The sequence below is a fragment of the Nerophis lumbriciformis genome, linkage group LG35, assembly GCF_033978685.3.
Source record: "Nerophis lumbriciformis linkage group LG35, RoL_Nlum_v2.1, whole genome shotgun sequence".
Classification (NCBI taxonomy): Eukaryota; Metazoa; Chordata; class Actinopteri; order Syngnathiformes; family Syngnathidae; genus Nerophis; species Nerophis lumbriciformis.
In genome coordinates, this window is record NC_084582.2 from 21,642,755 (window position 1) to 21,666,524 (window position 23,770).

The window sequence follows — 23,770 nt, forward strand, 5'->3', positions numbered from 1 at the left end:
CACATACTTGTTTGTCACAAAAAAACTTTCATGAAGTTTGGTTCTTTTATGAATTTATTATGGGTCTACTAAAAATGTGACCAAATCTGCAGGGTCAAAAGTATACATACAGCAACATACATGGTCAATTTTGGTGATGTAGAAAAGTTACAATCAAATCAAATTAGCTTCATGGTATGGCCTCTTAACTTCATGTGAGTGATTATGATTGACGACACCTGTTCACTTCTCTGAGCCCATTTAAATAGAGCTCATGTGATGCAGTCATTAGACTCCATTACAAAAGCGACAATGGAACTCAGCGACGAATCATTGAACAAGTCAGGAAAGTCGCTTGGAGCCAATTCAAAGCAGCTTATGGTCTGTGCCATACTTGCCAACCTTGAGACCTCCGATTTCGGGAGGTGGGGGCGTGGTCGGGGATGGGGCGGGGCGTGGTTGGGGGTGTGGTTAAGAGGGGAGGAGTATATTGACAGCTAGAATTCACCAAGTCAAGTATTTCATACATCCATCCATCCATTTTCTACCGCTTATTCCCTTTGGGGTCGCGGGGGGTGCTGGAGCCTATCTCAGCTACAATTGGGCGGAAGGCGGGGTACACCCTGGACAAGTCGCCACCTCATCGCAGGGCCAACACCGATAGACAGACAACATTCACACTCACATTCACACACTAGGACCAATTTAGTGCTGCCAATCAACCTATCCCCAGGTGCATGTTTTTGGAGGTGGGAGGAAGCCGGAGTACCCGGAGGGAACCCACGCAGTCACGGGGAGGACATGCAAACTCCACACAGTATATATATATATATATATATATATATATATATATATATATATATATATATATATATAAATATATATATATATATATATATATATATATATATATATATATATATATATATATATATATATATATATATATATATATCTACATCCTGAAAATATGCAAACAAAACTGTGTTTGGATAATTGATACTTCAAACTTGCATAAATAAATATTAAAGAATATAACATAATTTGGCTTCTGAGAGTTTCAAAATGTAATGAATAAAATGCTAAAGTTGTTGATAAACAAGCAAAATGCTAAAGTTGTTGATAAACATAATAATACAATTTATCTCTAGTCTGGATGATTTAGTTCTTGTCACCCTGTTGTCCTCCCGTCATGAAAAAAGGCTGTCCTCACTCAGGTCCGCATGGAGCTGGAGGGGGCGTGGCTTCCAGCTCCGGCTGAAAATCGGGAGATTTTCGGGAGAATATTTGTCCCGGGAGGTTTTCGGGAGAGGCGCTGAATTTCGGGAGTCTCCCGGAAAATTCGGGAGGGTTGGCAAGTATGGTCTGTGCAGACAATTGTTCGTAAATAGAAAGTGCATGGCACAGTTTTGTCACTGCCACGATCAGGAAGAAAGCTTGTGGATGGCTACCAAAAGCGCCTTATTGCAATGAAACTTGCCAAGGGACATGTAACCAAATATTAACATTGCTGTATGTATACTTTTGACCCAGCAGATTTGGTCACATTTTCAGTAGACCCATAATAAATTCATAAAAGAACCAAACTTCATGAATGTTTTTTGTGACAAACAAGTATGTGCTCCAATCACTCTATCACAAAAAAATAAGAGTTGTAGAAATTATTGGAAAGTCAAGACAGCCGTGACATTATGTTCTTCACAAGTGTATGTAAACTTTTGACCACGACTGTAGGTTTTAAAGGAATCATTTCACCATTGTATAATATTCTGCAAGTAATAGGATATTCCTGCCCTTCCAATGTTTGTGTGTGCTTGTACAGTAAGGGCCTGACTTACTAAGATCCAAATACCAGGCGCTAAACAGCGTGTGCAAAAAACAAAATATCGTGTACTACTGTATGAGTAGGCGTGTTGCGTGTGATCTACTAACACTGTGTACAATTGAAAAGTGGTGCAGACCTGTCTATTTAAATGCGGATTTTGCATTCATACGGCGCTTTTACCAAAGAGATCATTTTCTGCACATTCAGTTAACATGCACACATCTATAATCTGTAACACCTTTTCTGAAAAACTGCAACCCACGACTCACGAACATCGCAAGAGACTTTCGAAAAAAGTTGCTTGTAATATGCAGCCTTGGCAACAGTGCTGCTAGCTGTGAGGAAGTCTGTGATAACTCACAGCGATGTGGTTGGTAATAAATTTGGTCTTGTGGAGAGAGCGACCTGCTAGGACTTCCAAGCAAAACTTGGAAACATTTCTGCACTCTATTCCATTCTGTTCTGTTCTCCCAAATGACGATGCTTCTCACCCTTAATTTTAGACTTTAAATTATAAACATATGTGACTGACAGATGACCAGTCCAGAAAGAAACCCTGCCTCTCGCAGAACGCAAGCTGGGATAGGCTCCATCTCAGGTGAGGACTAGACCAGAGCTGGGCAAATATTTTGACTCTGGGGCCACATTGAGAGAAAAAATGTGTCTGGGGGGCCAATGTGTATCTGTGTATAACTTATATATATACATTTAGCTGTAAACATCTGCTGTACAGTATGTGTGTTTGGGTCCCTTTTTTTCCAGGAACACTAATACCAAAAGTCGCAATGTGCGATATAATTCTAAAAACATTATGACAGACCACCTGAAAAAAACAGAATGGAATTTTACAGTTTTTTACTGAATCGGACACCCAAAATGTCCATGAAAATAAAGAAAGTGGGATTTACAATATAACTATGAACAATAAAACACTGAATATTAACAATGTCTGAACGTCGCTCCTTTTTTACTTCTCAGACCAGCTCCTCCATAGTTGTGGATCTTTTACAATCAAGCAAAACACCACAAAAATGTAAAAATCAGCAAATTATTGTCACGGCGCTGGCTCGAACCCACGTTTCCTCGGCAGCTGGAGCTGCCGCCACCTCTGCTGGCAGCGCACTCAGACACGCCCCTGCTCGCGCTGAGCGCAGCACGCCCATGCAGCGACAAGCCTGCAGACAATCACAAATCAACGCACCTGGACCTGATGAGAGGGAACGGCATAAAGACCAGCGGACCCGAGGAACCTTTGCCAGAAATCACTCATCTTCCCAGTAAGCATCACGTCTGGCATTTCCTCCCTTGTGCTTTGCTCGCCTTCTCTGTGCGCTCGCCCTGTCTCCCTTATTCATGTCCCTTGTGTCTCCCACAGTGTCTTCCCCATCTTCCGATATCGTGTTTTGCCTCTCGACATCCATCCGGATCTCTGACTGCCTTCCTCGATCCTCGACCCCTGCTCGGACACGGACTACGCAGCCTCGCTCCTACCCTCGACCCCTTGCCTGTTTACAGACTGCCTTTTCGCCTAGCCCCCTTGATTCGACGAAGGATACATCCAACACTCACAGACAACAACTCCTGGTTACACTTACACAATTAATTCTACACATAGTCTACACCCATTCACTTAGAGTAGCATACACATGCCACATACTCATCAAAGGTTTGAATAAACCTTGTAAAACGCAGTTCTGCCTTGGTTGTCGCCTCCTTCCTTTCTCAGTACATAACAATTATGAATCCAAAGTGTAATAAACACCAACAATATGATATATTATCATGTAAAAATATGCTTCCGCATCTGTTTCTGACACACGCGTTTTGGGCTGGCTGCTCTGGAACCAATCCCACTCACTCATGTTTGTTCCTCGTCTGAGCTGCTGTGACATAGATTACCGTATTAACTCGTATAACACCTAAAAGTGCAGATTTCGACCATTTAAATACTTTCTATAGTTCAAGACTTACGGTCATTTAAAAACAGCACTGCACGTCATAATGGCGGCGCCAGTTTTGATGTTGAAGGTTTAAAAAAATTATGTAGAACGTCCGGTGGGCCGGATTGAAAATCATAACGGGCCGCATGTGGCCCGCGGGCCGTATTTTGCCCAGTTCTGGACTAGACAGATGGGAAGATGCAATACATAAGTGCTACAGATTCTGCCACAATGTGGCATCAAGTGACTGAGAGCAGAGTGAGACGAGGTGATTTGGGTTTTCAAATCCCAAAACAAAAGTTTTTTCCGAAGTGCTTTCGTTTGACTTCCATTTGCAGTACATAGCATACCAGTTTCCAGTCCTGTTGCAGACCCTCATCGCTGTACATGATGTAATCAATCCGCCGTCCGTTTCCTTTCAGTGGAATCTTCCGCCCTTTCTGGTTGCTGGGGTGACACTGGTTCTTACTGGGAGGAAACACCAGGTACTCCTTCCTGCCCTCCTCATTCTCCATCACTCTGGCGAGACAGACATCACAGGTGTGGGTCGTGCTTTAACCGACTGTGAGGATCACAGCCTAAACAACAAAGAGTTTCATACCAGAAGTGAATAATGTATTGCAGACGCATGCAATCGATGTCAATGGACTCCTGCAAACATGACACATGTTCTGGTCCTGTCCCTGTCTGAAAGCCTACTGGATTAATATTTTTAAACATCTCGCAGATGCACTAAATTTTAAGTTGTGCAGAATTGGCTATTTTCGGAATTCCACCAAACTATCAAAAAATTAAGCAGACTTTTAGGAAAAGTATCACCTTTGCATCATTACTAGCTCGAAGAAAGATTTTATTGGAGTGGAAATCACAGTTTGACCCCAAGGCCTCCCTATGGCTCAGGACCTCAATTTTTTCTTATATCAAGAGAAAATTAAATATAATTTGAGGGGTACACCAAACAATTTGACTTGACCTGGGGCTAGGCTCTATGATTAGTTACATAGCTAAATTAAAGACCTTTTAGGACAAATGTGACACTCACTGTTGACAATGAACCTTTCCACTTACCTACATTTTTTTTTTTTTAATTTTATTCAGTGACACTTCTCTGTATGTTTTTGATTTTTTTTTAAAACTTTTTTTCTTTTAGTCAGTTCGTTTGATTTTGCACATGCAGTACATTGCCACCCACTGTGACCCAATGTAAGACAATGTAGGGGGGGTTCTTAAGTGGGGCTTTAAAATGTGCTAACTTATGCTACTTTACATTGAATATGTCATATACATGCTATTTATTAGTGGTGATTTTACATGGGGATTTCAACAAACTGACTGGACAAATTGAAATGAATACATACTTGCAAATGATACTCAGAAGTGTAAGAAAACAAAGTATAACAACCGGACAGCACAGTTTTATTATAAATAAATAATAAAAATATTATTTTTATTATTGAAAACAAATTAATTACTCCCACAAAAACACACAAGTACCAAGATTTGGTACCACTGTGTATCAATATTGATTACCAAGTACTGGGAATTGGTAAAAATGTGAAAGATACCCATCCCCAAACATACATTATAAACAAATATGCAACACATACTGGGCTTAATACCTAATTAGTACCTAGAGTATGCAGATCCTGGCCATCATTAGAATAAGAATCATGACTCCGAGTGTCAGCCAATTAAATGTCTTCCAAAGGAAGAAAATACTTACTTTTGTAAATTTTCCGGTGAGCTGACGTCATCATCATAAAGGCCACTGGGGTCCAGCAGTGTACCTGTGGAGTAGCAGTACAGAAATACATCCTTACTTCACTGCCATGCATCCTGCAAACAGTCATTAGGAAACAATATACAAGCAGTCCTGTAGTGTGTTTCCTTTCGCAAAGCTGCACAGCCAATTAACACCCAAATGTCCTCCAATAAACACATAAGGTTGGTCTTTTCTTGTGAAGTGAATTAATTAACTCATAATATGTTCTACATATGGTGAATGTTTATATTCACCTTGGAGAAAGCAAACCACCAAGTTCAATTAAATAGTGGTATTTCAGTTTGAGCACAAAAATAGATAAGGCCCCTTAGTTTGATATTCGCAGGTGGATTGGATCACTTCTCGTAGGAAAAGAGGCTCTAATTGGGACTTCGAAATGCAAAAGTGATAGCCCTATCCTTGAGAAGAGACTACCTGTCTAGCTCAACGCCAACATTTGAGTTATGACTTTAAGCAGTTGTTTTCCAGTCACTACACGGGAACATCTCCTTACATGGTGAGGTTGTGCTGTCCTGACTTAGAACACACCCAGACAGAGAAAGAAGGAATATATAACTGATGGTTTGGCTTCTCCAGGAGAGGAGTCCTTGATATTTGACCTGACATCCTCCCAGGAACTGCAGTCCTGTGTAATGACGCTCGCTTGTAATAAAGCAACTTTTGGTTCAGTACAGCGTCTCCGAAGTCTCTTTTGATCCAGCTGCACTGCCGTGTTGCCCTTATGCCCGGGATAGGGCGACAAGACCAGCAATACACTTCACTTGTATTTTAGTCAAGTCATATATAGGCTACAAGGAGCTCGCAGCTACGCAACAGCTCAGCACACAATTGCACACAGGCTAGATGTATGTAATATGTGTCCTTAATTGAGCAATATTGCAGTTTACTACTTACTGCGTAATAATGTAAATAATAAATAGGTTAGTTTTTTTCATACCTACCATCGTCCTCTGTTTGAATAATTTCACTTGATCAAACCTTTTCTAACATTCCACACAACAAAATAATAAAAGTATGAGTGATTCCTGCTAGTATCGTATTAGAGTAATACCGGTATTGGCCAATACTCAAGGCTCCAATATCGGTATCGTATTACAAGTGAAAACAATTGTATCGGGAGACCCTTCGAGTGAAACTGTCATGTCTGTGATCATGTTTTGTTTGGCCATGTGCTGTTTTGGTTTTTGGACTCTTTTTAGTTCCTGTTTGGTCACCATAGCAACCCATTAGTTCCACCTGCTTCACGTTTTCACTCACGCACCTGTTGTTAATCATGTCTGTGTTATTTAAGCTTGTCATTTTCTGTTGGTCGGCCTGGCGACATTAACTCCGTTAACTCTGTTACCCTGGTCATTCATGCTTGTATTCCATGCTATAGTTTTCATGCTTTTTCACGTCACAGTAAGTGTTATTTATTTCATCTTCATACTTTTTTGCCCAAGTGCTAGTGTTGTTTTCTTAGCCAAGTTTGTACTTCCGCCTTGTGCGCGCCTTTTGTTTCTTTTGTTAGTGTAAAAATAAATTATGTCCGATCCAACTTTACTTGCATCTCGGGAATACAAACACCCCATAGTCCCCGTTATGACAGAAACAGGCTACTCTAACCTTCATTTTTCACTTGGTGCGTGTGCTTAACTTGTCTCCATTCAATATGGTGACATTATTTTTGGACGGCAAAAAAATGATCAATAGTCATGTCGTTTTGAAATATAAGTTAAAGATTCCTGTGTGCAGACAAATACTTTTTTTTAAATAATGGGCCTGCGATAAGGTGGCGACTAGTCCAGAGTGTACGCCGCCTTCCGCTGGAATGCAGCTGGCTTAGGCCTCAAATCCCCGCGACTCCGGGAGGGACAAGCAGTAGAAAATCAATGAATGGATGGAAGAATGTTGTACCTAAAAATTACGTCACAGGCCCTAAGGGTTAATCGCCCGTATGGATGCCAATATAGGCTTGTATCTGATGACTGTGTCAAAGAAAAGAAAAGCGAAAGTGAAATTAAACACGATTTGGTCCAAGCTGCTCAAACGTTGCAAGCATCATGAAGGATAAAGTTGAAAGAATCTGCATCTATTAAATGTAACACATTGTAATAGCAGTGGCAATATAAAGGACGTAGACTGTCTTTGAAAACACACACACTGTGGTAAATTATACCGTATACAATTTTCTTATATGATTGTGAGCTAGCATGTATTTGTATTTGGTCACAAAATCTTTTAGAGGATTATTCTACGAAGGTCAAAAGTGCACATGTCCATCACAAGCGCTCCAGAGAGTGGTGGCTCTTGTCCCCAGGAAATTGGAAGCCTATAGGAATGCAAGTTTGGATTTTAGGAGGAAGTATAAAGACATTAGCAACATCTGGTAGGAAGCCCTCACAGGTAGGAGTAGAGGATAGGGGTCGGAGGTCATCCGACTCAAACCGATCAGAGGAAATAGGTTAACCGTCCAAACAACAAGCTGGGCTTTTGTCCAGACTGACCGGCTCCAAGGCTAAAGTTACGAAGAGTGGGGGTCTTTGTGTAAAAGGTATTTAAGGACAGTTGTCCGGCAGTACAGCAGAAGAGTGATTATGTCCATACTCTTTCTCCTGGAAGCTGCAGTTCTAGTCTGAGGCTCGCTGAAACAAATAAAGCTTTTTGTTCGACGATTCCACGTTGGCGTCTTCTTGACCCATCACACAGTCACTCTGTCCTGGGAGAGTGACACGACCATCGAATATACAATACAAAGACTTCCCAAACACTTCCTTAGTCTCTTCTTTGTCTAAGACTGTGGCAAGCCCACCGCTGCACTCTGCAGCCTACACTGGTTAATTACATTTCATTACAAAATATTCCCATCGCTAGACTACCGCCTCCTCACAAAGGCCCTTGCCCTCAGAGCACTGAACATTGGCTTTTAAAAAAAAAAAAAAAAAAGAAGAACAAGACACTACAAAAACACAGTCTCAGCTGGCACCGCCCACGTTGTGACCCACATAGTCTCTGAAATATTGCAGCTGCCTTCTTGCCCTTATTAGGCACCCGTGCGCAGCCGACCCAGGCAGTTCTTCGTGGTGCAGGTAGGGCCCTCTGGCCCCACCAGCTGAGGGCGCCGTTTGGTCTCTTTTCCAGTTTTCCAAAATGTGCATTGACGAGAGAATGGCAGCATGACTCATTACTTTGAAACACAAGTTGAGTACACTGGAAGTTAGCAATCAAAGACTAATGCTGTTAGTGGGTTTAAATAGACGTTCTCTTCCGCGCAAGACAAAAACATTTGTTTCCTCTTCATTTAGAATACAGGCGTCAAACTCAAGGCCCGGGGGCCAGATCTGGCCCGCGACATTTTTTTTTTTTGCATAGCTTTTAAACTTTATTAGTATCCAATATTACAACAAATATTAAAGTGTATTATCATAATTTTCAAACCTTTTTTTTCTAAATAAAAATACATACTTAAATATCTGCTTGACTTATGATTTTACAGCAAACTACCCATCAAATTAATGAAAATGACAATACATTTTACGTTGTTCTTCAAAATTCTGTTGACTGAGCTGCCATATTTTTACTCTAAAATCTTGTTTTTAACTGTGCATTACTTTAAATGGGGGCAGCACGGTGGAAGAGGGGTTAGTGCATCTGCCTCACAATACGAAGGTCCTGAGTAGTCTTGGGTTCAATCCCAGGCTCGGGATCTTTCTGTGTGGAGTTTGCATGTTCTCCTCGTGACTGCGTGGGTTTCCTCCGGGTACTCCGGCTTCCTCCCACCTCCAAAGACATGCACCTGGGGATAGGTTGATTGGAAACACTAAATTGGCCCTAGTGCGTGGATGTGAGTGTGAATGTTGTCTGTCTATCTGTGTTGGCCCTGCGATGAGGTGGCGACTTGTCCAGGGTGTACACCGCCTTCCGCCCGATGGTAGCTGAGATAGGCTCCAGCGCCCCCCGCGACCCCAAAAGGGAATAAGCGGTAGAAAATGGATGGATGGATACTTTAAATGGAAAGACGGTACATTTGTTTTTAAGGTAGAAAAACCGGCTGCTAAGTTGCCAGAGTAAAAAAGTAACTCTTACTGTTTTTCCATTAATAATATAATGTTGTAAAAACCAATTTAACACAAAAAACGCTACATTTTACTGTAAAATTTTGTAAATGTAAAGTTTTTACTGTAAAATCGACAGTCTACTTAAGACAATTTATATAATTAATAATGATATCCAGAGGCAAATTCATACATTATTCGCTGTTACAAGCGGCCTTCTGATGAGAGCCACACCTGCAATGTGCCCCTCAATTAAAACCAGTTTGACATCCCTGATTTAGATCATATGTTCTTTGCATAAACTTGATGAAATATGATAATCCCCCTTCCTCTCTTTCATTTACCTCCATTCTCTAATTTATAACGTACTTCAAAAGACGAAAGGTAGACCCAATCTAGTCTGCATCAATTAGAAATAATTGTGGTGTAAATGCTTCTTTAATATGTCAGTTTAAAGTCTGCTTTGCGTAGACATCAGACTGTTAATGAACAATATACAAACAATATACATTAAAATGAAAGATATTTCATGGTATTCGTTTACTGATACACACACACATTCTTGTATTTTTTTACCTTCTTGAGACCTCCAAAAAATGCCTACCTCTTTAGGACCACCCTTTCTAGATATATAAAGATTTGTATATACAACATTAATAATATGCACCAACTATGCAAATATAAAAAAAGGTAAGCTTTTAGTTAATTTGTTTTTCTTTAGAATTGTTTGTTTGTAATTGGTTTTTAATCTTCATTATTTACTTCAAGTTATTACAGTATGTCTCTATATACATATTTATTATTATTTTTTAAATTAATTTTGGCCAAAGGGGGCGCCTTTCAATTTCTTACACACACTTGTTATTACATATGTTGGCCAGAGAGGGAGCACTTCCAATTTTTACACACACTTGTTATTTCATATGTTGACCAGAAGGGGAGCACTTTTAAAACCGACACACAGTCAATTTGAAAAATCCCTCCTTTTTGGGACCACCCTAATTTTGATAGATTTCACCACAGGGGAGACATTCTCTATTAGATGCAATGGTTTTCCGTATTAGGACCATGATTTTGGTCCTAACTCATTCACCGGTCCTCATATGGAAGGTACTTTTCCTTGTTGATGTCTCAAGAAGGGTAGAAATAAATGAACACACACACACACACACACACACACACACACACACACACACACACACACACACACACACACACACACACACACACACACACACAGTGGTTGTGTTGTGTTGTGTGTTGTTACCCAGAGCCCAAGGTTTGTCCTCTCCTGGTCCCTGGCGACACGGATCCTTGTATAAAGTAAAAACTGCATGCTGCTGTTCCAGCTTGTCCTCTGGGGAAAAATAAAACATACAATATTTTTCTATCAATCATATAATTTTAAAAAATCTGTATATGCCTACGAAAATTGTTTTATTTAATACTTGAGATGAACTTTCTCACTTCTAATACAACACCGATATTGGAGCCTTGACTATTGACCGATACTAATATAGATCTAATACAAACAATATCAGCAGCAGAAAAGGTTTGATTAAGTGAAATTAGACAAAGAGAGAGCAATGGTAGGTATGAAAAACACTAACCTATTTATTGTCTGGAATAGAACTACCGGTATGCTTTTTTTAAAATGGAGTTGAGTGGTAATTTGTTTTGGTGACATGTAAGGGCCACATAAATTAATGAAGTTCAGTTCATGATGGAGTAAGTTGAAAGATGCGGACATGTTTCTTACTGGATATTTTCTAATAATCTTCTGCCTTGAAGACTTTCTATGCATAAATAATATGTAACTATAATTATTTGATACTTATATTGACAAATGTGCTGTTTTAGACGGCAATATTGTTCAATTAAGGACACTCAATATGTCTAGTTTTTCCACTCTACTGGTATTTGTATTTTAAACAATAAAAATGTTTAGACTACTGAAAAATAAAACAAAATAAACTCAAAAACTGATAACACATTCAAATTGATTCTTGAAAGTTTTAAATTGATTTACAATCCAAATAAATAAGAATCACAATTCAGTTGTGAACCATTAATGCAGGCCTGGGCAATTGTTTTGACTCAGGGGGCCAAATTTAGAGAAAAAAATGTGTCTGGGGGCTGGTATATTTCTTGTCAGGAACACTAATACAAAACCTCACAATAATGTCTGATTAGAATGCTAAAAACCTTATGACAGACCGCCTTAAAAAACGGAATGGAATTTTACATTTTTTTACTGAATGAGACACCCAGAATGTACATGAAAATAAAGAATGTGATATTTACAATATTAACTATTAACGATAAAACACTGAATATTGACAACATATGAACGTCACACCCCCTCTCCGTCGACATATTTTACAATCAAGCGAAACGCAACAAAAATGCAACAAACACAGCGAAATATGAACGTGAAGGTTAAAAAAAAAACCCCACCTACAATCTGATACATCTGATACATCACTAAGCTTTACAACTTTGTTGTAAAAATCTTCTTCCGCGTCTGTCCCTGACACCCGCATTTCAGGCTCCCCACCCACACTGCTTAGTGCCTCATTTGAACTGCTGTGACTTAGATGACCATGGTAACTAATTAGATTACCATAGTAACTAGTATATCATGCAAAAGCGCAAACTCCAACCATTGAAATACTTTGTATAGTTCAAGAGTTATGGTAATTTGAAAACATCACTGCACATCATAATGACAGCTACAGTTTCCATCTTAAAGATCTAAAAAAAAGTCTTTGGGAATGTCCGGCAGGCCAGATTGAAAAGCTTAACGGGCCAAAAGCGGCCCCCGGGCCTTAATTTGCCCAGGTCTGCACTAATGGATACTATGGATATATTTACACCCACCCCACATACATAACCAAGGCTGGAAGCCATGTTTCTTAGCAACTAGAGACAGTGTGACGGACCAGTCAGCTACCCACTCTGACTGTGAGGACCCCTGATAACATATCATATCATATCAGCCCTAAACAAAAATAAAAACACAATTCTGGGCCCCTTAGGCGCTTATGCTTGTGACATCACTTCTTCCTGGATTGTTACAAACCTTACAAAAAGCTGGAGGATATGTGACCTGCTCGTCTTTGGATAACACAACTCCCATTTGTCCAAAATATTTACATAAGCTTTAGATGTTTTCTCTGTCGTCCTCATGTCCATCAATTTCTTATGAATAAACGTGTGGTTCGAAGTTGAGACAAACATATAATGATTTGTTGTCTGATCACACCTGAAGAGCAATTGTCGAAGTTGAGGTCTCCCAGAAGGACGTCAAAGGCCACGAGGTCTTCTAGCGCTTTCTGTCCTTCCGTGAGTTGTGACGAAGCTTGGCGAAACTCCTCTCCCCATCGGAGCAACCAATCCAGCTGCTCACATCTCACAGCGGCGTCACCTGGGAGCAGACACAACTTTGTGATGTCATAACAGTGTTAGGGATGAGCGATACGGCCTGAAATCTACATTACGATATCAATTATTTCCTCATTTCTTTTTATCACATACACTATTTTGAGCAAAATAAAGTCAATACGGCAACATAAATAAACATAAACAATAAGTACTATTGGCTCTGATTTTCTTGAAAAAAACTACCAAAAAACAAAAATTTTGTGATAACAAAAAATATTGATCTAATCAGTGTAGTCTCGACTAGAGATGTCCGATAATATATTATCGGCCGATAAATGCTTTAAAATGTAATATCGGAAATTATCGGTATCGGTTTCAAAAAGTAAAATTAATTACTTTTTAAAACGCAGCTGTACAGAGCGGTACACATCCGGTAAAACACGGACGTATGCAAGGCATACTTGGTCAACAGCCATACAGGTCACACTGAGGGTGGCCGTATAAACAACTTTAACACTGTTACAAATATGCGCCACACTGTGAAACCACACAAAACAAGAATGACAAACACATTTCGGGAGAACATCCGCACCGTAACACAACATAAACACAACAGAACAAATACCCAGAACCCCTTGCAGCACTAACTCTTCCGGGACGCTACAATATACACCCCTGCTACCACCCCCCCGCCCCCAACCCCGCCTAACCTCAACCCCCCCCACCCCACCCCATCTCCCGAATTTGGAGGTCTCAAGGTCTCAAGTATGCTCTAGTACAGTGTTTTTCAACCACTGTGTCGCGGCGGGTGAGATACAGACTGATGTGCCGTGGGAGAATATGTAATTTCGCCTATTTGGGTTAAAAATATTTTTTGCAAACCAGTAATAATAATATTAATAATATATATAATATACAAAGACATGCACCTGGGGATAAGTTGATTGGCAACACTAAATTGGCCCTAGTGTGTGGATGTGAGTGTGAATGTTGTCTGTCTATCTGTGTTGGCCCTGCGAGGAGTTGGCGACTTGTCCAGGGTGTACCCCGCCTTCCGCCCGATTGTAGCTGAGATAGGCTCCAGCGCCCCCCGCGACCCCAAAGGGAATAAGCGGTAGAAAAAAAAAATGGTAATAATAATCTGCAAATGTGCCGTTGTTGAGTGTCGGTGCTGTCTAGAATGCGGCAGAGTAACCATGTTGTACTCTTCCATATCAGTGGGTGGCAGCTGGTAGCTAATTGCTTTGTAGATGTCGGAAACATGGTTTGTTGTGATCACAATATGCAGACAACAGTGTGCAGGTAAAAAGGTATCTAATGCTTAAACCAAAAATAAACAAAAGGGAGTGCCGCTAAGAAAAGGCATTGAAGCTTAGGGATGGCTATGCAAAACGAAACTAAAACTGAACTGGTTGCAAAGTAAACAAAAACAGAATGCTCGACGACAGCAAAGACTTACGGCGTGTGGAGCAGACGGCGTCCACAAATTACATTCGAACATGACATGACAATCAACAATGTACAGAAGACATGAAACTTCTACAGCAAAATACCAACAAAACAGGACATGCCACCAAAATAGGAGCGCAAGACAAGAACTAAAACACTACACACAGGAAGACACCAAAAAACCCCCCAAATAAGTCACAGCGTGATGTGACAGTACTTTGAGACAAGAGCTATAGCCGTGCATAGTTGGTTATGGTTTGAATTCTTATCCAAAACTTGTGAGAACAACTTTTTATTGTCAATATCAGCTGCTAAGTTTAATGTTTTTATGTTTTCTACTCTACTGGTGGTGTGCCTCCGCATTTTTTCAATGACAAAAATGTGCCTTGGCTCAAAAAAGGTTGAAAAACACTGCTCTAGTATACTCTGGACTGAAGCTGTGTGCCTTCATTGTTGCTGTTGCTTTGAGGCAGGTTTACAAAATAAATAAAATAATGCACTTTGTGAAAGTCAAAGTATAGTATTTCCCATAGTTGTAATGGGTATTAGGATTATCTCAGGGAGAGCATGTCCCAAATTCCAAGCTGCTGTTTTGAGGCATGTTAAAAAAAAATAATGCACTTTGTGACTTCAATAATAAATATGGCAGTGCCATGTTGGCACTTTTTTCCATAACTGGAGTTGAAGTTGTTCTCTTATTTTGGAAAACCTTGTTTTTGATTGATTGATTGAAACTTGTGTTAGTAGGTTGCACATTACAGTACATATTCCATACAATTGACCACTAAATGGTAACACCCGAATACGTTTTTCAACTTGTTTAAGTCGTTTAAGTCCACGTTAATCAATTCATGGTAAAGTTACATTGTTTAATGCATCCAGCAGGGCTTCACAACAAAATTGGGCATAATAATGTGTTAATTCCACGACTGTATATATCGGTATCGGTTGATATCGGAATCGGTAATTAAGAGTTGGACAATATCGCAATATCGGATATCGGCAAAAAAGCCATTATCGGACATTTCTAGTCTCGACCATATACTGATACTAAACTTGGTATCGTTACTGTCAATATTTGTATCGGTCTGCCCACCCGTAGCAGTTATTATAGCTTTTTCTATCCTCCTATGGTGTGTAGTAGAGATGCGCGGATAGGCAATTATTTCATCCGCAACCGCGTCAGAAAGTCGTCAACCATCCGCCATCCACCCGATGTAACGTTTGATCAGAACTTCACCCGCCCACCATCCGCCCGTTGTTATATCCATCCATCCATTTTCTACCGCTTATTCCCTTTTGGGGTCGCGGGGGGTATCTAATATTAATAAAAAAATTAAAAAAAAGGGTGAAAACTACGCGAATTGCACCTTGTGCAGACAAGATTTTTCGATCGGACACGGAGGAATTAGCGATGTAAAAGACCACGTTGGGACAAAAAAACACAAGTCTAATGCCGTTGCTAGCGATACAAGTGGAAAACTTTCAACGTTTTTCGTCGCCCAAACAGATTCTTTGGATGTGATAAATGCCGAAGTTTTATTTACGGAGGCAATAATTGAGCATGGACTTCCAATCGCACTGGCTGATCACATGGGACAGTTAATAATGTAATGCAACCTTTAAAAATCATTACGCGGTGATCGCGATCCCAAAAATAAACTTTTCTTGCATGATAATGTCCAGAAAAATTCGCTTTATATTACTATAGAGTCCTTTTAACGAATGAGTTTGATGGTTTATCACAAACCTTAAATGAAAGAAGTCCTTTGTTCTCCTGCACCGCATGCGCAATCCTGTCGGCTGTATTTCACAGCACGACATACTGTAAAAAGTGTTTATACTATTTATACTTTCAATTAACAAATTGAAGTCTTGTGAAAGGTTGACAGGATAACTGGCATTAACTGTCAAAATAATTTCAAACTATTGAAGTTAGCTTACAGAATAAACATGTCAATCAACCCATATGATTTTTGCTGTAATATTTTTGTTTTGAAAAGTCACTGTGACTGATAGAAAAGTGATGGTTTTAGCAACATTTTAACCTGTCTGAATGCTAATAGTCATTTTGCGTCGGGGGGCGAAGCCCTGAACCCTCCACCAGGACTTTGTCCTGGACCTACCGGGGTCTGCGGCCCTTGGACCCTGGCTACTAGGTTTTTCTGATTTAAAAGTTGGCAGGTATGGTGAGGTTATAAAGCTTTTGCCTGTTAAAGAAAGGAGACTGATCCAATGCACAGACATTCGCGTGCCACGCTGTCACGACCCAGACGCACACCAGTGCGCAATCATATGGGAGCCGCGCTGAGCGCACCTCCAAGCGCGTCTCGCTGCCGGCGACGGCCAGATATGGGCCCACGCTCCAGCGCCATCCATTTTCAGGGCTAGTTGATTCGGCAGGTGGGTTGTTACACACTCCTTAGCGGGTTCCAACTTCCATGGCCACCGTCCTGCTCTCTATATCAACCAGGGTGAGCCCCACCCCTTTCATGAGCGCACTACGCGCGGAGTGACCCCTGTTACGCGCCCCCGGCAACAGGGGTGGCAAGCAGGTAAGCTGCGCGGGCGGAGCGCGCGGAGTGACCCATGTTACGAGCCCCCGGCCACGGGGGTGGCGGGCAGGTAAGCTGCTTACCTGCTGCGCGTGACGCCGGCCGCGGCGAAAGCGGACGAGGCGGGGTGTCGGTGCGGTGGGCGCGGTAGTGACCCTGGACGTGCGTCGGGCCCTTCTCGCGGATCGCTTCAGCTACGGCTCCCGGTGGGGCCCTCTCGGGGGAAGGGGCCTCGGTCCAGGACCCCGGCGAGGCGTCCCTTCTCCGCTCCGTAAAAGTGTCCATCTCTTTTCTTTTTTTTTCTTCTGTTGTGGCATATGCAGCAGGTGCCTGCTCGTTTTTCGTATGTGGGTAACAACATTTAACTATGTATATATATTTCCGAATTGGTTTAACTGCCACCCGCAAAAAAAAAAAAAAAAAAAAAAATTAATCCGCCCGACCCGACCCGCGAGCGGATAAAATCTTAGTTTTTTTAATTTCATCCGCCCGATCCGCGGATAATCCGCGGACTCCGCGGTTGTGTCCGCAAACCGCGCATCTCTAGTGTGTAGTGTAGCATGCCGAGCTATTTCTTGTCCTCTTGTCCTGAAATGGATTAAATGGTAGATGGATTATACTTGTAAAGCGCTTTTTTAGCTTTAAGGTACTCAAAGCACTTTGACACTATTACCACATTCACCTACTGATGACGCAGCATCAGGAGCAACTGGGGGTTCAAAATACAACTACGACAACTTCAGATTGTTTTTTTTGTTGGTTTTTTTTTACTTCGGTCCACAATAGGACATGCACATTCTAAAAATGTACATGTTACAAATGATCCTCTTGACAAAACACTTCAAGTTAGTTGAACATTCTGAGGAAAAAATTGGTGCAGTTTCAAAAACAGCATGAAGGACACAATGAACTTAGACTTCATATCAGTGTGTCTACAAAGTGATTAAACTTTGAGTCACAGCCCATGTAGGATTGAACAAAAAAACAAAATAAAGCATATGTAAAAACTTTTCTATGTATCAACTATCTTATTTGTCATTTCCACAGTTCACTTTCTTAAATTTGCACAAAAGACAATCATTTTCACAGAACTATATCAATGTGCAATGTCTCATGCAGCATTTTAAGTGAGGTTACCAATTGTTTACTTTACTTCTGTTTGTTTTACTTTGGGTCGAGGGGGAGTCACAGCCCCGCTTTACTGTGTACCTCTTGCTTGGTATACTTGCTCGCCCTGTATAAACGATTTACTTGCCTAACAGAATTGCTATTGCGACATCCAGTGGACACATTTAGAATAGCAGTTTCTTTAATTTAAAAATGCAGCTCAATTTTACACTTAGCAAAATTATCTCGCGGGCCAAATTCAACAGTTCCCGCGGGCTGCATGTTTGACATCTCTGGTGTAATGTGCGTATATATATATATGAATGTATATGTATGTGTATTAGTGTTGTTCCGATACCAATATTTTGTATTTCAATACTTTGATACTTTTCTAAATAAAGGGGATCACAAAAAATTGCATTATTGGTAGGGATAGCTGATAATGGCTTTTTGCCGATATCCGATATTCCGATATTATCCAACTCTTTAATTACCGATACCGATATCAACCGATACCGATATCAACCGATATATACAATCGTGGAATTAACACATTATTATGCCTAATTTGGAAAACCAGGTATGGTGAAGATAAGGTACTTTTAAAAAATTTTTATAAAATAAAACAAGATAAATAAATTAAAAACTTTTTCTTGAATAAAAAAGAAAGTAAAACAATATAAAAACAGTTACATTGAAACTAGTAATTAATGAAAATGAGTAAAATTAACTGTTAAAGGTTAGTACTATTAGTGGACCAGCAGCACGCACAATCATGTGTGCTTACATGATTGCAGACTGTATTGATATATATTGATATATAATGTAGGAACCGGAATATTAATAACAGAAAGAAACAACCCTTTTGTGTGAATGAGTGTAAATGGGGGAGGAAGGTTTTTTGGGTTGGCGCACTAATTGTAAGTGTATCTTGTGTTTTTTATGTTGATTTAATAAAAAAACAAAAAAAACAAACGATACCGATAATAAAAAAAACGATACCCATAATTTCCGATACTACATTTTAACGCATTTATCGGCCGATTATCGGACATCTCTAATATTGGCTTCATTTTAACAACACATCTTACGGTACATTAAACATTTGTTTCTTATTGCAAGTTTGTCCTTAAATAAAATAGTGAACATACTAGACAACTTGTCTTTTATTAGTAAGTAAACAAACAAAAGCTCCTAATTTAGCTGCTGACATATGCAGTAACATATTGTGTCATTTATCATTCTATTATTTTGTCAAAATTATTAAGGACAAGTGGTAGAAAATGAATTATTAATCTACTTGTTCATTTACTGTTAATATCTGCTTACTTTCTCTTTTAACATGTTCTATCTACACTTCTGTTAAAATGTAATAATCACTTAATCTTCTGTTGTTTGATACTTTACATTAGTTTTGGATGATACCACAAATTTGGGTATCAATCCGATACCAAGTCGTTACAGGATCATACAATGGTCATTATTTAAGTCCTCATGTGTCCAGGGACATATTTACTGAGTTTATAAACATAATATGAATCAATAAAAAACTAAAAAAGATTTTGTGATGCTAAAAAATATCGATGTAATCATAGTAGTATCGACTAGATACGCTCCTGTACGTGGTATCATTACTGTGGATGTCAGGTGTAGATCCACCTATGGCATTCGTTTACATTGTGACGCTGGTGAGCTACGGTGTGTAGTGAAGCATGTTTAGCTATGCCTCGTCCTGCAGTGATAATGATACTTGTAAGAAACTTACTTTATTTGTCGCCATGGAGGCGAAGATTATAGCTAAAGTTAAAGTACCAATGATAGTCACACACACACACTCGGTGTGGTGAAATTTGTCCTCTGCATTTGACCCATCCCCTTGTTCACCCCCTGGGAGGTGAGGCGAGTAGTGAGCGCAGCGGTGGCCGCGCCCGGGGAATCATTTTTGGTGATTTAACCCCCAATTCCAACTTTTGATGCTGAGTGCCAAGCAGGGAGGTAATGGGTCCCATTTTTATAGTCTTTGGTATGACTTGGCTGGGATTTGAACTCACAACCTACCGATCTCAGGGCGGACACTCTAACCACTAGGCCACTGAGTATGTGGTTAGTGATTTAAAAGTAGCTAAAACACTGCAGACTGCGAATGGAGGTTAGCCGCTAGCTGGCTAGCCATGTCTTAAAGCACCTTTTCCTGTGGGCGTTTCCGTGTTATAGCTTCACCTTTATCGTTAGTTTTTAGGCCAAAATGCATCCGTTCTCCCTTTTTCTGTCTACACACTGTGTCTGTTTGTAAGTACTCCGTGATTGTGCGCTGCCGAACATGCTCCCATGCTCTTAAAACCAGCAAAGACATGACGTGACGACGACGGGGGTCGGGGGCTTGGGGGACCGGTACTTTTTAGAGGCGGTATAGTACCGAATATGATTAATTAGTATCGTGATACTATACTATTACCGGTATACCGTACAACCCTATGTCAGTGATAATGATGACGTTAACAACACATGTGGACATAAACAGAGCATTTTTATAGAAATGATTCGATGCTCACATTCCATGTTGAACTCAGCTTTCTTACAGATGACATATTTTCCTCCCCGCTTACCCGCTTTAGCCTCATTCATTGTCCCCCCCCCCCATGTTGGCTCTATATTTAGGAGGCCCTGCGTGGCTATGTTTAGACCTGTGACAAGCGTGGGAGGAGCTGCAAGAAGCAGCAAGGGTGGGAGACATGTCTCAGGCAAAATAAATGAGGGCGCAATTGACCAGATCTTTAAATAGGTCTGTGACGCCACAGGCAGCGTGAGACGGTCCCCATGGCAACTGCTGGAGGATGAACAAATCCCATCACACACACACACACACACACACACACACACACACACACACACACACACACACACACACACACACACACACACACACACGCATGCACACATGCACACGCGTACACACAAACACCCACACACACTTTTTCACAGTTGTACCTTCTATGGCGTGGAGGTGTGTGCATGTCAGGTATCCCACAATCCTCTGCTCTTGATGGGATGTTCCCACATGGACCTGCAGACACAAACAAGACGTGAACTTGGACCCCACAGCAGTATGTGATTAATATCTCATATCTTCACAATTGTACTAAAAGAGCCGCATCACAAACAAACACTGACATTTTCTTTACTCATGTTGCACTGTCATTTGCTTGTTCACTCTTTATTATTGTCTTCATTACGTGCATGAATGTACTACTTGATGGATTATTTTAAGTCTTTCTATTATTTTTTCAAAGAAAGCCCTATAGAACGTCAGAAAGGACCTTTTTGGGTGGTTTATTTTTTGCTTTTGAAGATGACATCATGCAACAGAATGTTCATTTAAAAAAATAGCGGGATGAAATATGGCCACTGGAGTTGGAAAGGGATTAACTTCCAAATTTGCATTGTTCGTTTTTTTTTTTAGCATTAGCTATACATTTAGACCAGGGGTGTCAAACTAATTTTAGATGGGGGGCCACATGGAGAAAAATCTACTCCCAAGTGGGGCGGACTGGTAAAATCACAACACGATAACTTAGAAATAAAGACGACTTCAGATTGTTTTCTTTGTTTAAAAATAGAACATGCACATTCTGAAAATGTACAAATCATAATGTTGTCTTTTTTTTTTTACACTTACATGTTGCGGTTAATAGTATTTTATCTTTATTTGTCGTAATTTATATTTTCTGAATAAATGATGTGATAATGTTCATCAGTCAACTCAATGGTGTTAATTTTCAATCTATCAAGATAAAGAAATTATATCAAAATCAAATTACAGGAGGTTATTTATTAGGGCTGTGAATCTTTGGGTGTCCCACGATTCGATTCAATATCGATTCTTGGGGTCACGATTCGATTCAAAATCGATTTTTTTTTCAATTTAACACGATTCTTGATTCAAAAACGATTTTTTTCCAGATTCAAACGGATTCTCTATTCATTCAATACATAGGATTTCAGCAGGATCTACCCCAGTCTGCTGACATGCAAGCAGAGTAGTAGATTTTTGTAAAAAGCTTTTGTAATTGTAAAGGACAATGTTTTATTAACTGATTGCAATAATGTAAATTTGTTTTAACTATTAAATGAACCAAAAATATGACTTATTTTATTTTTGTGAAAATATTGGACACAGTGTGTTGTCAAGCTTATGAGATGTGATGCAAGTGTAAGCCACTGTGACACTATTGTTCTTTTTATTTTTTTCATTTTTTATAAATGTCTAATGATAATGTCAATGAGGGATTTTTAATCACTGCTATGTTGAAATTGTAACTAATATTGATACTGTTGTTGATAATATTCATTTTTGTTTCACTACTTTTGGTTTATTCTGTGTCGTGTTTGTGTCTCCTCTCAATTGCTCTGTTTATTGCAGTTCTGAGTGTTGCTGGGTCGGGTTTGGTTTTGGAATTGGATTGCATTGTTATGGCATTGCTGTGTATTGTTTTGTTGGACTGATTAATTAAAAAAAAACAAAAAAAAAGGAACAAAATTAAAATAAAAAATAAATAAAAAGATCAATTTAAAAAAAATGAGAATCGATTCTGAATCACACGTGAGAATCGCGATTCAAATTCGAATCGATTTTTTCCCACGCCCCTATTATTTATGTACTTGATCATTTTCCTCGACTGGTGCACTAACATCATGCGGTTTATTTTGTACATATGTAGCATCATCTACAAAGATACAAAGAATTGCTATTGTGACATCCGGTGGACACATTTAGAACAGCAGTTTCTTTCATTCAAAAATTTCTGGTCAATTTTTATTCTTAGCAAACTCATTCTTTGGGCCGGATAAAATCTGTTCGCAGGCCTGATCCGGCCCTTGGGCCGTACATTTGACACCCCTGATTTAGACCATGATTAAGGCCTAAGGACACTTTTGTCCCCTATTGACTCTCTTTATAATGGCCATTGTTTGATATACTGTAAACCTGTTATTCTATAAGGCTTTTTCCATGAAAACCAAATGAATCTTAAATCTTTCCCTTCGGAATGCGTGCAAATCCTATTAGAGGTGTAATTCGACCCCTCAACCACTAAATAGCACCAGAGTACCATAAAGTACCATATGTTCATATTGGACGCATAGTTGCTTTGGAAATCAAGACCTGCCAACAACTTGTATGCAATAAAAACATGTTAGTGAGTTGGTAGTGACATTGTGTGGATGTGATTACATATAATATATTGCATGTGCACACACACGTGCGTGTGACACATTTGAGCCACATACAAACGTTTGGCTTTTGCAGGACATCGTATGTACAAGACTGCAAGTTTATGCAGTTATTTATGTAAAGCAAACATTGCAAATATGTGCAAACATGCAAATTTAAACGTATTTTTGTGTCTGAAACTACAAAACCCCAAACCAGTGAAGATGGCACGTTGTGTAAATGGTAAATAAAAACAGAAAACAATGATTTGCAAATCCTTTTCAACTTATATTCAATTGAATAGACTGCAAAGACAAGATATTTAATGTTCGAACAGAGAAACTTAATTTTTTTTTGCAAATAATCAATAACTTAGAATTTAATGGCAACAACACATTGCAAAAAAGTTGGCACAGGGGCATGTTCACCACTGTGTTACATGGCCTTTCCCTTTAACAACACTCAGTAAACGTTTGGGAATTGAGGAGACACATTTTTTAAGCTT

At 39.8% G+C, this 23,770-nt stretch overlaps 1 protein-coding gene across 2 annotated transcripts in view; it reads right to left on the reverse strand.

The window, feature by feature from the left end:
• The window catches only part of smpd3 (sphingomyelin phosphodiesterase 3), a 105,696-nt gene that overhangs the window by 3,966 nt on the left and 77,960 nt on the right, over window positions 1-23,770 (reverse strand). For both annotated transcript variants that reach the window (XM_061928046.1, XM_061928047.1), the window contains 5 exons: window positions 21,045-21,120; window positions 12,827-12,988; window positions 10,829-10,918; window positions 5,468-5,531; window positions 4,095-4,263 (listed from right to left, as the gene is read on the reverse strand). In XM_061928046.1, the coding sequence (XP_061784030.1) occupies window positions 4,095-4,263; window positions 5,468-5,531; window positions 10,829-10,918; window positions 12,827-12,988; window positions 21,045-21,120 (561 nt within the window). The remainder of the gene's footprint in view (window positions 1-4,094; window positions 4,264-5,467; window positions 5,532-10,828; window positions 10,919-12,826; window positions 12,989-21,044; window positions 21,121-23,770) is intronic.